This window comes from Vigna angularis, chromosome 11 (assembly GCF_016808095.1).
Source record: "Vigna angularis cultivar LongXiaoDou No.4 chromosome 11, ASM1680809v1, whole genome shotgun sequence".
Taxonomy (NCBI): Eukaryota; Viridiplantae; Streptophyta; class Magnoliopsida; order Fabales; family Fabaceae; genus Vigna; species Vigna angularis.
The window spans coordinates 14,502,616-14,519,115 of record NC_068980.1 but is presented as its reverse complement, the minus strand read 5'-3'; the positions used below and the strand labels follow the sequence as shown (position 1 = coordinate 14,519,115).

The window sequence follows — 16,500 nt, the reverse complement described above, 5'->3', positions numbered from 1 at the left end:
ATATATATATTTAAGAATATGTCTTTTTTGAATTGTACAAGTCTTTTTTTTTCTTTCAAATTATGTAAATGATTTTAAAACTATCTAATCGAAAAGTCATTTTTCTCATAAAAAAAACTTTTGATTTGTATAATTTGAAAACTAAATAATTTCTTAATTATATAATCAAGTGGTTAATCTTTTTAAGATGAATTTTAAATTGTATAATCCAAAATTTATTTTTAACTTTCAAAATAAACAATTTTTAAATTGCTAATTTGTTTAAAATAAATAAAAATAATTTATTAATAATGTTATAATTTAATAAAATAATATAATAAACATAAAAAAGGAAAAAAGACTCGTGTGTATGCAGCGGTTCGAAACTAATTTTTTAAAAAAGAAACGACTTCAGGATTGTAAATCCAGAAGTTATTTTTAATTTCTGGCACATAAAGCTTCCAGATTAATCGAGAATTTTTTTTTTCAAATTATATAATCAAAAGGATCAAAATAGGAAGTTTTCTTATACGGGAGTGCAGAAAAGAAATTATGGTGGTGCAGGAAGAATCAGTCTTTCTTTTTCCACCTGTTTATTCACATGTTACATGGGCTTGAGCTTGGTCATGGCCCACAAATGTAAAATTGGGCTTACTCAAGTTTTGAGGGGTGTTGTTCCCTCCACCACCACCCCTTGCTCCCTCCACCACCCCATTCCTGTTTTATCCCTCTCTTTATTTTCTCATTCCTATTTTACCCTTAGTAAAATTTTCGGGTTAATGTTTTTTAACCTCTCTACATGTATGAAGCGACAACTCTTCTTCCTCTTTATCATTCGTCCCTCATTGTTTCATTGTGTTCTTCTTCCTCTCATGTTCCACTTCTTCCTCTCGTTCATAGAATTGTGGTGAGAGTGTGATGAACTTTCAGTGTGCTTAGTGAGAGATTGCAAGTGGTGGAAGCAATTGATCAGCCATGCCAAGATCGGTGTGTGGTGGTGGTGTGGTGGTGCTTGAAGGTGCAGGGTGAAGGTGTAGAGATTCGTCGTGACGGTGCGTAATAAACCTTAAAAAATAAACGTATAATCTTTAAACAGATGTGAGCATCCGTCAGTGGATGTCAACATCCGTTTAAGGGAAAACTGATGTCGATATTCGTTTTTCCTTAAAAGAATGTTGACATTCGCTGACGGATGCTCACATCCGTTTAAAGATTATATGTTTATTTTCGAGTTTATTTTTATTAGTTTATAGTTTTATATTAATTTTGGAGATATTTTAATAATGTAATTTATATGTTTTGATGTATTATTTTTTAATATATTTTTTATGTATTTTAATAATGTATTTTTGAAGATTGTTATTAGTTTATATTTATATTTTTTTGTATTTTACAAGTTATATATAATTAGTTTTTTGTTTTAATGTTTTTGTATAATATATATTTTTTATATATGATTTTTGTATTCTTTAACAATTTTATAATTATATAAAAAAATATTTATTAGTTTAATTATATGAAATATATAATTTTATTATATTAATATTTTTATATTTGTTTGATTAATTATTAATTATATTAATAAGACTTATTATAATTTTACAGGTGATTATTGTTTAAAATGGATGAATATCTTCATATGGATTCTCAAGTTGGTTCTAGTTTAATATCCGATTTCTCTTCATTCATTAGCAAAGTTGGAGAGGAAGATTTGACAAATAAATTTATCACAAATGAAATATTTCGTTCACGGGAGCACTTAATTGATTGGGTAAGAGGGATGCCTTATGATTTAGGATTTTTTGTGGTAATAGTAAAATCTGATATAACTACTGGTGTACGTGAAAGAAAAACGTTCGTCATACTTGTATGTGAAAGAGGAGGGAAATATCGAAAATACAAAGCTGATCCGGTGCCTAGTGTATACGACACTCGTAAATGTGAGTGTCCGTTTAGATTAAAGGGTAAACCATGTTCAGACGGGGATGGATTGGTGTTGAAGGTGATGTGTGGACATCACAACCATGAGTTGGCTGAAACTTTAGTTGGACATCCTTATGCTGGCAGGTTAAATATGAGTGAGCAATCATTACTAGTTGATATGACAAAGAGTAAAGTTACACCTGCAAATATTTTATTAACCCTCAAACAAAATAATGATCAAAATATCACAATGATTAAACAAATCTACAACGCAAGGCAAACGTATAAACGATCATTGAGAGGGTCCAGAACTGAACTACAACAACTTATGATGTTGTTGGACTGGGATAAGTACATTCATTGGAGTAGGTGTGCCGACGATTCAGAGGTTGTTACTGACCTGTTTTGGACACATCTTGATGCGGTGAAATTGTTAAACTCATTTAATGTTGTATTTTTTATGAATTCCACATATATAGACTTCCGTTGCTTGAGATATAGACTTCCGTTGCTTGAGATTGTGGGCATGATGACTACAGGGTTAAAATTCTCTACAACATTTGCTTTCTTGTCTACTGAACGACAGAGTAATTTCACATGGGCTTTGAAAAAGCTGAAAGGTTTATTTTTAACATCTGAAGCTGGTCCTAAAGTCATTGTCACTGACCGAGACTTGGCCTTGATGAATGTTATTTCAAATGTATTCCACGAGTCATATAAGATGTTATGTCATTTCCACATCCTTAAAAATGTTAAAGCTAAATGCAAAATGTTAGTTCATTCTACTGAGGTTTTGGATGTGTTGATGGATGCATGGCAAAATGTGATGGATTGTGCTGATGAGAGCTTGTTTGTTGAGTATGTGAATGGTTTTCAATATGCGAGCAGTTCATGGCCTTTGTTCTTTGAATATGTGAATCAGACTTGGATTATTCTGTACAGTACTTACTTTGTAAAGTTTTGGACTAACAGAGTAATGCATTTTAGGGAACACAACCACAAATAGGTATGTTGTAATGTTATTTTATTTATTTTTTTGTAGATAAACATTTATTTGCACTTGTTGATGGGTTTTTTTTTTATTTCAGGGTTGAGTATGCTCATTGGAGTTTGAAGAAAGTTTTGGGCAATAGTATGGGTGATTTGTGTTCTTGTTGGGATAGTAGTCATAACGTCGTTATCCTACAACACAACAAGATTAAGGCATCATTTGAAAGAAGTCTGTGGCTCACGAGTGACCCTTTTAAAGGATACAGATATCGAAAACTTATTGGGCGTGTCTCTATGCATTGGATCTCATTGCTAAGGAATTAGAAAGAGTTCAGCAGATAGGATTGGACTCATCAAAGTGTGGGTGCGTATTGAGATGTACATTTGATGTCCCATGTGCATGTGAATTAGCATGGTATGATGTTGGATTGATCTCTTTAGGTGAATTTCATATCATGTGGCGAAGATTGCATTTCTCAAATGTTGAATTAAATGAAACCGAGCCCGAGTTATCCATTAAAGATGAGTTGAAACAAGTAGAAGAACTATTCAATGAGGTTGACATTGGAGGTAAAGTCACCATCAAGTAGAAGTTACTTGACATTACTTGTCCTACATTGACATCAATGGTCCCTCCATTACATAAAGTCAAGACAAATGTTTCTAAAAAAAGTAAAGTTCAACGAAGAGAAAGGTCTACTACGCGGGATCCATCATATTTTGAGTATGTTGATGCCTTTCATTCAACCATATAATCTTCAATTGTGAAAGTAAATTACAATCAAAGCCAAATGTAGTGAAGAAAAAGAGAGTTTCAATGATAGACCAATTTCATTCTATTACTCACCCCTTCATTGTGGATGTTGTTGATGTTGTGACTGATGGTCACTATGGATATAGATGCATTGCTGCATCGTTGGGACTCAAAGAAGATTCATGACCCGTTATCAGAAATGATTTGTACAAAGAACTCAGTCAATGGCATGATGAATACGCAAGCCTAGTAGGAGGGTATGATAGAATAGAAGATCTGAGGAACTCTTTGTTGGTACAGTCACAGTCGACGGTAAGTGTTTCTTGTTTTATGTATTTTATTTATTATATTTATTTTATCTAACATCTTCTTTTATTCATAACAGGCTAAGAGGAATAAGTGGATGTCATTACCAGACATTACCAGACATTGGTTATGCAATTGCTAATCGATATAATGTCATCTTAGTGTGTATGTCATCATCTCAAAATTATACTATCTTCCCACTACGTTCCACACCACCTTCTGATATAACTCAACATCAGTTAATTTGTATAGGACATGTTCATGGATGTCATTTCGTGCAGGTAATTATATTATTTTGTGATTTCATTTGAAATATACTTATGACTCAATTAACTATTCTAATTTGTATTATGGTAGGTTAAGTTACAAGAAGGTTGTCCTTTGCCCATGGTGAATATCATCTCCTCAACCCACTGTTATCCTAAGGCACGAGCGTGGTCATCTATTTATACTAGTATGATGCAAGCATTTGCAAAGTTGATGGGCGTAACGATATCTTATGTTGACTTGGGTGATTTGTGATATTTATGAAGATATGTAAAAATACACCATTACTTTTTGTTAAGGTGTAAATTCAATTTTAAGTTTTGTGAACCAATGATTTTGAAATCCAGGCAACTGACTGTGATGGAACATAATTAATACCATTAATACGAGCTCGATATAAACCCCAATAATAAATGTTTAATTGTCGGAAACATTAATTATGCGATCTAAATTTTATATTGAGGAAATACAAAAAATTTTAAGAAATGAAAATGTATAGCTACATTAACAATGCTAAAATATTAAATGCATTATCATACACTTGTTAAAATTAAAAAGTACAGCTACATTAACAATGTAAAACATACAAAATGTAATAATTTACTTAAGGCCAAATTTTGGAAAAGAAAATTATTTAACGAACACTTAAGGTAAACATTAGTGTATCTCAAATAACACATAATCTCGTGAGTCATAACTTGTTAAAAAATGAAATACAAAGTCCTATCAATTAGATGCCGACCGTCTACCACGCACATGCCTCTGTCCTTTCCTAGTCGGAGAATATTCGTCGATTCCCTCATTAGCAATCTGAAGCAGGTCCACTAACACCTGATGTGCAATAGTACCCTCGGTCACATGACGACACGATATCAACGATTGTAACATTCTCGTCATTCGCCTAAATCTAGCCTGCATTATAATTATATCAAACAAATAAAAAAACATGGTTAAGAAAATTTAATAACATAAGAAATGAAAAATAACATACCACAACGCCAAATGGTGAAGGTGGAGAGGATCTACAATGGGGTTGTGCCTCCTGTGGAACATCGGGGAGCTGTGTAGGCCCAAGAGCGGGTCCCGTGTCAGGTGGAGCAGGAATAATATAGGGATGTGAAACCCTCCTAAACCACTATATGTATCCATCGACACATTCAGAAGAGTAGGATGCCTGTCTCACATTCATAATAACGTGATTCATGAAGTGCAACCATGGATAATCAACAGTGACTACATCTGCATCTGCAACGACAGTGGGTGGTCGTGGAATCTCCTGGTATAACCCAAACTGCCTTATCACACGCTCAGGCAAATGACGGGAAAGGGTGTCACCAATCCGAATCCATCCAGAATACATATAGATGTTGAAGAATGAACGAATGCCCCGATGTCCCTCATATGGGTGCCATACAACTCCACTATATGTCAGGTCATCCAACTGCGACCGAATCTTTGCAAGATTCGAACTCTGCCGAGGGCTTTGCCACCTAGCTGCACGTGGTGTGGTGTCATCATAAGAAGACACCAACTCCCTCCTTCCCATGCTAGGGAAATGCTCGTATATCCAACTCTAAAAATGCAATTATTCAATTAAATATCTTTCGTCTTTGAACATGGAAATAAGTACATCAAATAAATGTTAAGGGTATATGTCTGTACCTGAAAAAAAGTTAGATATCCAGTCATCTGCTTCGTGGAAGCCAGACTCGCATCCCCGAGCTGGTCATACAAATGGGCGAGTGCAGCAACACCCCAAGCATATCTGCCGCACGCGTGTACATCTCTAAGTAATAGTAGGTAAGACACGCATATAGAAGTGGCACTTTTATTTACAAAAATCGTGCATCCTACTAGATGCAACAGATGTGCTCTGGTAGCATAGTCCCTGAACATATATCTCTCTGAGCCAGTTGAGTCTAACTTTCGGACCACGTGCATCCTCCATCTCAGCACCAGTTGTGCCACCATCAACGCCGAGCAGGTCTACAAGGGTTGTATGAGCCTCCTCAAACTCAAACTCCTCTAAATCACATAATTGTCCCAGTACTGGGAGGTGAAGTAAAGTGGAGACATCGTCAAGAGTGATCGACATCTCCCCTATAGGGAGATGGAAACTACTCGTCTCAAAGTGCCATCTCTCTATGAAACCAAGCAACAAGCCTTTATCAATGTAATCATAGCAAATATATGTGAGAGGCTTAAAGAGGAATTCAACACAATGTGTTGAATTCCTTCGGCGCACAGTCCTAACTTAATAACTTTTTTACCATGGGAGATCAACTTCAGTATCCCCTCGATCCTACACAAAAATATTTAATATCATTTGTATTTGAAAAAAACTTAATAATTAAAATTTAAGTTATGCACTCACCCGGCCCTGCGAAATACCATAAGCAACATGTTGAACATAGTGTGTCAACAATGAAACATCACGTGGACCTCCAGGAAATCCACCGCTATCCTCCTCATTTATGTCAGGAACATCGACATGTTGATACAAGAAGGCCTAGCACCATTGGGCCTATCACAAGAGGGATGATTAAGAAGCTACAAGATGAGTACTCTCCCAAAGGCCAAACCCTCTTTGCTATCTTTGGATGGAAGATTGGAGATCTAGAAGATGCTTTTAAGATGCCAAAACATGGAGAAGGGTAAAAGTGGACTTTGGCACATGGGGGGTGTGCATAGTAGCCTAAGGGGTAGTATTAGCTTATTTTAATTTTCCTTATGCGCCTATGTAATAAGCCACGTGAATAATATGGCTTCTAGAAATCAATCACACTTTGCACATGTGGGTGAGGTGGCATTTGATCCGTATTTTATGGATCTACTTACCTCACATGCATAAGCATTGCATGGACTTGAGATTTAGCTATATAATCTCCTGGGCTAAGCATGTATTGTACTTTTGGAAATATATAGAAGATGAATTCTGCACTTTGCAAATTTCTCTCATCCGAAAGTCCTCTTTGCTTGCTTGCTTTTCCATTGCTATCTTCTTCCATTGTGGAAGCCGCCTGAGATAGCCTACCATTCCCTCAAGCCAACTTCCATTTCACTTCATCTAATCACTTCAATCCGCTACACACATTCCACTTAATCCAGCCAACACAGAGAGCATTCTCTGCTACAAATTCTCCAGCACGATTCCATTGATTCTTCAATTGCAGCAGAGCTGATTGCTTCATCCAGACTCACGGATCTGCTCCTATGCATCCTCCTTGATGCATCACATGTTCCTCCTCCTCATTATCATCGTCAGGGGCCTCAAATGCCTCCTCCTGAATAGGACCCTCATAAGCTTGATATGCCTCCTCCTTAAACGCTCAGTCCTCGACTATAGAGTCATCCTAAATAGAAGTTGCACGTCTTCTCCGAACCAAAGCTGTAGGTCGTCTCCTACCTTCACCCTGTGCAGAACTCTCTCCTCTAGAACTCTCTCCTTGAGAACTCTCTCCATGAGAACTAAAAGATGCACCTCGTGTTCTTACCATTTCTAACAAAAACATTTTTAATTAAATTAATAATTATTTCATTAAATTAATATGGGTTAAATATGTTTTTCGTCCCTTAAGTATCACACGATTTTGGGTTTAGTCCCTACTCGAAACTTTGATGGCTTTTAGTCCTCATAGTTTTGAAACTCTTACTATTATTCCTTAAAAATGAACGGCGTTAACTTTTGTGTGATGTGGCAAACGACAAGGACACTCTTATGCCAGCTTCCATCTTAACTCTCTACCACGTTGGTTGTTTAATTTTTAAAATGAGATTAAGTATGTTTAATTTGGTTGAACCTTACTTCGTCATCTCTTATAAATGAAATTTTAAGCAGTTGGGTTCTTCTTCATCATTGCAGTTGGGGGCAAAGAAAGCTGAGGAGGTACATCTGAAGGTCGTCTTCTTGAGGAGGTAAGTTGATAGGTTTTGTTTTTCTCTTCTTCGGGTGAATATAAGGATTGGGGATAAAGGGTTTGGGTGTTGCGAAATCAGTCTCGAAAAATTCCATCCATGAATTCTCGGTCAAGGTAGAGGCGATACTCATAATTTCAACATCAGAAAACCTTTATTTTTTTATTATTTCATTTTGGAAACAATTATAGAAACGTGAACCTCACCAACCTCCCAGATCTCCTTTCCCCTTATTTCCTAAACCTTGATAAATAACATTAACAGTGAACGATTGCTTTCGTTTGTTGGGATTCTAAATTTGAAGCGTCAGAATCCGTTGGAATGGAGGGAAGTGGCAGTGGCGGTGGCGCTGCTCCGTCATATGCATCGGTGAAGCAATATTTGCAGGAGTTCTCTAAGTTGTTTCAGTACTATCTCGACAAATCTACCCCCCATTCCATCTACAGATGGATTGGGACATTGGTCATGGCATCCATCTACGTCTTGCGTATTGTTTATGTGCAGGGGTTTTACGTTGTCTCTTACGACCTCGGAATCTACCTCCTCAATCTCTTGATTGGTTTTCTCTCCCCTTTGGTTGATCCAGAGCTCGATCCCTCCAAATTAAACATACTTAATCTCATTTCAAAAATTAAACAACCAACGTGGCAGAGAGTGAAGATGGAAGTTGCCATAAGAGTGTCCTTGTCGTTTACCACATCACACAAAAGTTAACGCCGTTCATTGTAAGGACTAATAGTAAGAGTTTCAAAACTATGAGGACTAAAAGCCATCAAAGTTTCGAGTAGGGACTAAACCCAAAATCGTGTGATACTTAAGGGACGAAAAAAATATTTAACCCAATTAAAATTATTATTTTATTAATTTAATAATAAGTATTTCATTAAATAAAATAATTTTAATTTAGATATAAATAAATAACAAATAATAAAAAAAACACTAAATTTAAATACTCTATAAATTAATTAAAAATACAATAAATTAATAAACTAAATAAAATAAAATAAAATAACTACGTGACAAATAAATTGAAAATAAAAAATTAAAATTAAAAATTAAAATAAAATTAGTTGATAAAAATAACTAAAAAATTATAATAAACTAAAAACTAAAAAATATAAAAAAGAACATCCAGGCCTGAACAGATGTCGCATATCTGTTTGGCCCGGAAACGGATGTGGATATCCGTTGACGAATATCAACATCCGTTTCAGGGCCAAACAGATATCCGACATCCTTTCATGGCCTGTTATCTTCTTCCTCCGAACATCCGCACACACAAAGCTTCCTCCGAACACACGCACGCACAAAGAAAACAAAAACCACAGACAAAACACGAACCACATCAAAGACAACATATTCAATACATTTACAAAAAAAAATTAAAAATATCATGCGAAGTAAGAATGAAACGGATATGCGACATCCTTTCATGGCCTGTTATCTCGTAGACCCAAGACGCGAAGCACCACCGCACACACCGCACACACTGCACACACCGCCCTCACAGCCGCACCGCTGAAGCAAGGAAATGATACTTGGAGAGTTGGGGTGGGGCTGATGAGAAAACGGATATGGAGGAGAGAAAGAAGAGACGAGAGATGAGAAGAACGGATGTGGTGGAGTTTGTGTACAACAACGAATATTTAGGGCTTTTAACGGCGAATTCGCGAACAACGTCATATCATGAGACGTTAAATTGACGTCGAATTTTAAAAAATTCAACGTTAAATTAACGTTGAATTTTGTTAATATACGACGTTAATCAATTTTGTTTTGTCTTTTTTAATTAATTGTGATAATTTTTTACACCTCTACGAGACCTGAAAAGTAGAAAAATAAAAAGTTTCAGTTTATGGTATTTTATAAAGTAAGAACTATGAACGCAATATCAACAAACAACAACAACAACAAACTAGTTCAATCAAACAAGTTCAGCCAAACAACATAAAATAAGTTCAACAAAAAAAAAACAAAAAACAAGTTCAACAAATAAGTTCTTCAAAACGAAAACGAAAACTAACTTTAAAAAGGTGGGTTCGTGAGAATAAAGTGTCGTCATCGATGCCAAAGAAAGCAGAATGTACCTATGAAGAACAAAAACACGAAAATAATCGGTCAAAACAAACGAAAATCATACATAAAATGCATTTGTATCAAATGAAAGAAAAATTACATGTGATGATCGTCAAACTTCGTTTGAGAAGAGAAGAGGGTGTCGCGCGCTAAGATAAAGTGAATGAATTTTCAATCTCCCACTCAATTTTTTATTGAATTCACTAACCTTTTGACGTCTAATGCTGGATCATTCGACGTTTTATATCATTTTACTTCAAATTACAATTCTAAACGACATTTAATAACTACGTTTATTTACAAAAATGACACCGGTCATTTTTAACGTTGGCTATTCAGTGGTTGAATGTTAAACGCGTGAAGTTATATATTGTTTTTGTACTAGTGGTAGAAGCTAGATTACAGAGACTTTGTTAATGAAATTAAGAATCAATTTGGAAAGACAATTAAAATTCAGAAGTGATAATGCTAAGGAATATTTTTCTGTTGCATTTTCTTCATTTTTATCTTCCAAAGGAATTTTACATCAGTAAACATGTCCTCACACTCCACAAAAAAAATGGCATAGCTGAGAGAAAGAATAGACATCTCATTGAAACAACACGTTCCCTGATGTTAAATACTAATGTTCCTGTTCATCATTAGGGGGATGCAATCCTCACTGCTTGTTTTTTGATCAATAGGATGCCTTCTTCATCTCTTGACAATAAAGTTTCTCACTCCGTAATTTTTCCAAATGATCCTCTTTACCTTGTCTCTCCACGTGTTAATGGGAGCACTTGTTTTGTTCATAATGTCTCCCCAGGTTTTGATAAACTTTCTCCCAAGTCTATTAAATGTGTCTTTTTGGGATATTCTCGCATTCAGAAAGGATATAGATGTGATTATCCCTCCACAAGAAGGTATTATATGTCTTTTGATGTCACCTTTTTTGAGGATACACCTTTCTTCTTGTCTTCGAAGGAGGATCGTTCATCTGTTCAAGAGATACTTCTTATACCATCATGTGATCCCTTGGTCATTCCCACTTCTCCATCTTCAGCTCAAACTTAGAATGCACAAGATATTGTTCAACCAACTTCCTCCTTGCTTGAAGATCCTCGAGACTCAGCTCCTTCTCCATCAGATTCCTAGACCATGGATCCTTCATCCTCCTCGTCCTCTCTTGACTCAAATCAGGCTTGGCCTATTACTCTTCGAAAAGGTATTCGATCTACTCATAATCCTTATCTTGTTTATAATTTTTTAAGTTACCATCATCTGTCTCCTACGTATTTCTCCTTTGTTTCCTCCCTTTCTAACATCAAAAATCCTAATAATGTTCGTGAGGCACTTAATCACCCTGGACGGCGACAAGCCATGATTGATGAAATGCAGGCACTTGACAATAGTGGCACTTGGGAACTTGTACCTCTTCCTCTTGGTAAGAAACCCGTGGGATGTAGATGGGTATATGCTATTAAAGTTGGTCCTACTGGTGCAATTGATCATCTTAAAGCTCGTCTAGCCGTAAAGGGATATACTCAAGTTTATGGTCTCGACTATTGTGATATTTTTTCTCTTGTGGTCAAAATCACTAGTGTTCGTCTATTTCTTGCCATGGTTGCCATTCAACAGTGGCCACTTCACCAATTGGACATTAAAAATGCCTTTCTTCATGATGATCTGGAAGAGGAGATATACATGGAGCAACCTCTTGGATTTGGTCGTGTTGCTCAGGGGGAGTCTAAGTTAGTTTGTAAATTACGTCGTTCACTCTACGGCTTGAAACAATCACCTCGAGCTTGGTTTGGTAAATTTAGCCATGTTGTGCAAAAATTTGGATTGAAACGATGTGAAGCAGATCATTCAGTGTTTTATGGGCATTCTACTCCTGATAAATGTGTTTATCTTATGGTTTATGTTGATGATATTGTGATTACAGGAAATGATGTTGCGAGAATTGCTCAATTAAAGGATAATTTGTTCAACCACTTCCAAACCAAAGACTTAGGTCGTTTGAAATACTTCCTTGGTATTGAAATGGCACAATCAAAAGAAGGAGTCATCATTTCACAAAGAATATATGCCCTTGATATTTTGGAGGAAACATGTCTGACAGATTGCAAGCCCATTGATAGTCCTATGGACTCAAATAAAAAATTAATGAGAGACCACAATGAACCTTTCTCAGATCTAGAAAGATACAGAAGGTTGGTTGGAAAACTAATCTATCTTACCATAACAAGATCTTTCTTATCCAGTGGGAGTTGTGAGTCAATTTATGTAAAATCTTCATATTGATTATTTGAATGTCGTGGTACGCATCCTTAGATATGTAAAAGGGAATCCAAGACATGGACTGTTGTATGAGAACAAGGGAAGTACTAAGTTAGAAGGATATTGTGATGTAGATTAGGCTGGTTGTCCGAATGATCGAAGATCTACCACAGGATATTGTGTACTCCTTGGAGGGAACCTTGTATCATGGAAAAACAAGAAACCAAGTGTTGTTGCTCGATCTAGTACAGAAGCTTAATACCGATCTATGGTCATAGCTACATGTGAACTTTTTTGGATCAAACAACTCCTTCAAGAACTAAAATTCTGTGAAAATAAGCTTATGAAGTTGTATTGTAATAACCAAGTATCTCTTCACATTGCCTCCAATCTAGTGTTCCATGAGAGAACAAAACATATAGAAATTGATTGTCATTTCATCAGAGAGAAGTTGTTGTCCAAGGATCTCATTACAGAGTTTGTCAATTCTAATGAACAATTTGTAGATATTCTGACTAAGTCTTTACGAGGGCCTATGATTCAATTTATATGTTCCAAGCTTGGTGCATATGATCTATATGCTCCAGCTTGAGGGGGAGTGTTGAAATGTATTAAGTTTATGTTGTTTTGTGTGTGTGCACCCAACTTAAGAGGTGGGTTGTATTCTGTAATGGTACAAAAAAAAAACAATTATTACAGACGACCAAAATCCGTCGAAAACGTCCAAAATCTGTCGGGAGTTTGGTCCGTCGATAATAACGTTGTCAGTAATATTTATCGACGGATTATTATGGCCGTCGGTAATTATCGAAGGACAAATTCGTCGGTAATTACCACACAAATATCTCGGTAATTACCGAAGGAAAAAGTCATCGGTAAGTCCGTCGGTAAATATCTCGATCTGGTTCATCTTCTTCCTCTTTCCCCTTCTTCGGTTTCCTCAGATTTTAATTTTTTTTATCAAACTTTCTTCATTCCTAAATCAAAACAACAATTCAATTCATTCCAAAACCAAAATCAAAGCCTCTACTTAGGTTCTCCAATTGTTTTAGAAACCCTAAAATTGGAAAAAATCCCCAATTAGTTTTTGACCATCCCGACGACAGCACTACTCCGCATGGTTCTCCGACGACAGTGGTGGCGTTCTCCCATGGCAATGGTGGCACTCCCCAACGACAGTAGTGGCGCTCTCCAACGGCAGCGGTGACGATGGCAGTGGTTCTCCCACGGCAGCGGTGGCGTTCTCCCACGACAACGGTGGTGCTCTCCAACGGCAGCGGTGGCACTCTCCAACGACAACGGTGGTAGTGTGGGAAGATGGTTGCACGAGAGAGAAAAATTGTTGTAGAGAAGGTGAGAAATGGTCTTGAAATGAGGGGAAAGAAAAAATGACGAAAGTGATTTGTGAGATAGAAAAATATAGTCTTCTTCGCACAGGAGAATTTTGCCACACTTTTTACTGAAGGCTATACCGACGAATTTTGGTCGTCGACCGTCGATAACTAAAATATGTATTATCGACGGAATTATCGATGAATTTTATCCGTCGATAATTACCGATGACTTTACCGACATATTTTGATCATCGATAACTACTGAATGACCAATTATCGTCGATAATTACATTTTTTACATCCGTCGATAAAATTCTTCAGTAATGCATCATTTACCGACGAAAATAATTCTGTCGGTGAAATTTCGTCGATAATTCCATGTATTATTGTAGTATATATATAGAATACCAAAACTTTATTAGATTTAATGAATGAATAAAATGTTTCAGTTAGTTTTCTAACACTCTTATTAAAATTGTGTTGGAGTTTATAGTATTTGATTACTTCTATGTAAGAATAACAAATGTAGATATAATAACTTTGTCTTATCTTCATTTCTATCAAGAATATATCTATACTCTATACTCGTGCTTAAATATATTTTCTTATGGTTTCAATATTAATTAATTAATTTTTATAAAAAAAATCAAAATAATGAGAAATGATATTATAAAATATTTAATATTAAAAAGATATACTATCATTTCTTCAATGTCAAATGTTTATAAAAAAATTATAATTATATAAATTTCAAATCAAAGTATCAAGTAAAAATTGGATTAAAGTGAAATAATTATATAAAATATTACATAATTACACATAAATAAAATTTACCAAAATATATGATATTGCCGAGAGAAGAAAGATTAAAATAATAATAATTTAAATTTATACATAGATATTTCATCTTTTTAAACTTTAATATATGTTGAAAGGTGGGTGACAAAATTACAATAATATCATCATATTATTATATTATAATAAATAATACATCTTTATATACTTTAAGTGATAAAATTACAGTTATGAAAATAAGATATGAAATAAAAATAATTATATTAAAAATCATCAAAATAGTATTTTACATAATAATAATAATAAACAACAAATAAAAATAATTTTTTTTTAAATGATCAAATGTATATCTCAAAATCGATTTGATACACCATTAAATGAAATTGCATAAAAAAAAAGAGAAAAATATAATTAAATTCATGATGAAATGGAAAGTGCCTTTGGAGATCCGAAAACTTTTCATTGAACTAGTTAAATTGTTGATAAATAATGAAAATTATTTTAACTAAAGAAAAGTTAAAAATACAAGAATTAAAACTAATAAAAAAGATAATTTTTTCTATATTATATAGTAATTGAAGGATTTACACACTACACACTTAAGATTAAGAGTGAGAATCAAACATTACTATTTATATGAGAAAATATTAAAAGAGAATAAAGTAAATAAATAAAGCAAAGGCATGTATTAGAAAAAAAACAAGTAGCAAAAAAAATTGTGAAAAATTAATAAAATAAACAAAATATATAAAGTAAAATTAAAAAAAATAATAATGAAATGGTCACCTTATTTTAAACTACAACATAATTTTAATTGACATTCAAAATGTGATGGATCCTTACCCTTAACTGACGTTCAAAATGTAGTTAAGGGCTTGTCGGCATTAGAATGCCGGTTAAGGTTCAGTAATACTTTAAAGTACGGTGACCCTTAACCAATCTTTGAACGTTGGCGTGCCCTTAACCGAATTTCAAACACCGGTTAAGGGTGTTCCACAATCTCAACTTCTTACCTCAAATGTCAGCTTCATTATCTTTCTCCTTCGATGAACCATAGCACCACAACGACCACCACCAACATCCGAGACCAATGCCAACACACCAAGACCACTACCAAAACACAACTTTAGAAGCTCACGCGCCAAGCTCTCACACAAAAAACAAAGAACAAGAACAAGCACAAGCAATGACTAGCGAAGGAGTGTAGGGTTTATAGAAGCAACCATTTATTACTGGTTGTTGGAATTAAACCAACATCATTAAACCATGATCGTTGCAGAAGTTTAATAAATGAAGGGCAAAAAAGTCCAGTGAAAGCTGCAAGCTGAAATTGATGAGGGCAAACTGAAGGATAACACCTCATATATATATATATATATATATATATATATATATATATGATTTTACATTAATTTTAATATTTATATAACTTTTATATTAATCATGTTAAAATAAGTAAGTAAAATTATATGAAAAAGAAATATTGACGTCACTAAATTAACGAAAAAAATTAGAGTGCAAGAACTCAACTAAAAATAAAAGAGTTTTGACTGTGGAGAAAACAATTAATAGAAAGAAGTAATATGCCATGAGAATGAACAGAAAATTATGACAATTATAATTTTCAAAATTATTATTGTTATATTGAGTACATAAAACGAAAAGGCGGTAAAGACCAAAAGAACAAACAGAAACTGAGGCCCGTTGTTTATAATTTATCTTTTATCATTTATAAAACTTAAATAAATGGGAATCTTGTTTGATATGCCTGAAAATATAATTTTCTTTATATTTTTCACTTTTAAGCTGGTCATTCTAAAATGAAAAATTTGTAATAACACAATATTTTAATTTTTTTATAGCCACAAGACAATAGTTGTTGACCTAACCAAATGATTCGCA

The 16,500-nt window shown here is 34.5% G+C and overlaps 1 protein-coding gene across 1 annotated transcript; it reads left to right on the top strand.

The window, feature by feature from the left end:
• The first annotated feature begins 1,600 nt into the window (after positions 1–1,600).
• LOC108330388 (PKS-NRPS hybrid synthetase cheA-like) lies at positions 1,601–3,216 on the top strand. The gene is made up of 2 exons (XM_052870202.1): positions 1,601–2,838; positions 2,991–3,216. Exons 1-2 carry the CDS (start codon positions 1,601–1,603, stop codon positions 3,214–3,216), a joined length of 1,464 nt encoding a protein of 487 aa, XP_052726162.1.
• Positions 3,217–16,500: the final 13,284 nt, after the last annotated feature.

Excerpts from the sequence above, each read along its gene's own strand:
- LOC108330388 (XM_052870202.1), top strand. The coding sequence starts at position 1,601 with ATGGATGAATATCTTCATATGGATTCTCAAGTTGGTTCTAGTTTAATA. Across the intron at positions 2,839-2,990 it reads AATCAGACTTGGATTATTCT|GGTTGAGTATGCTCATTGGA; the intron begins GTACAGTACTTA and ends TTTTTATTTCAG.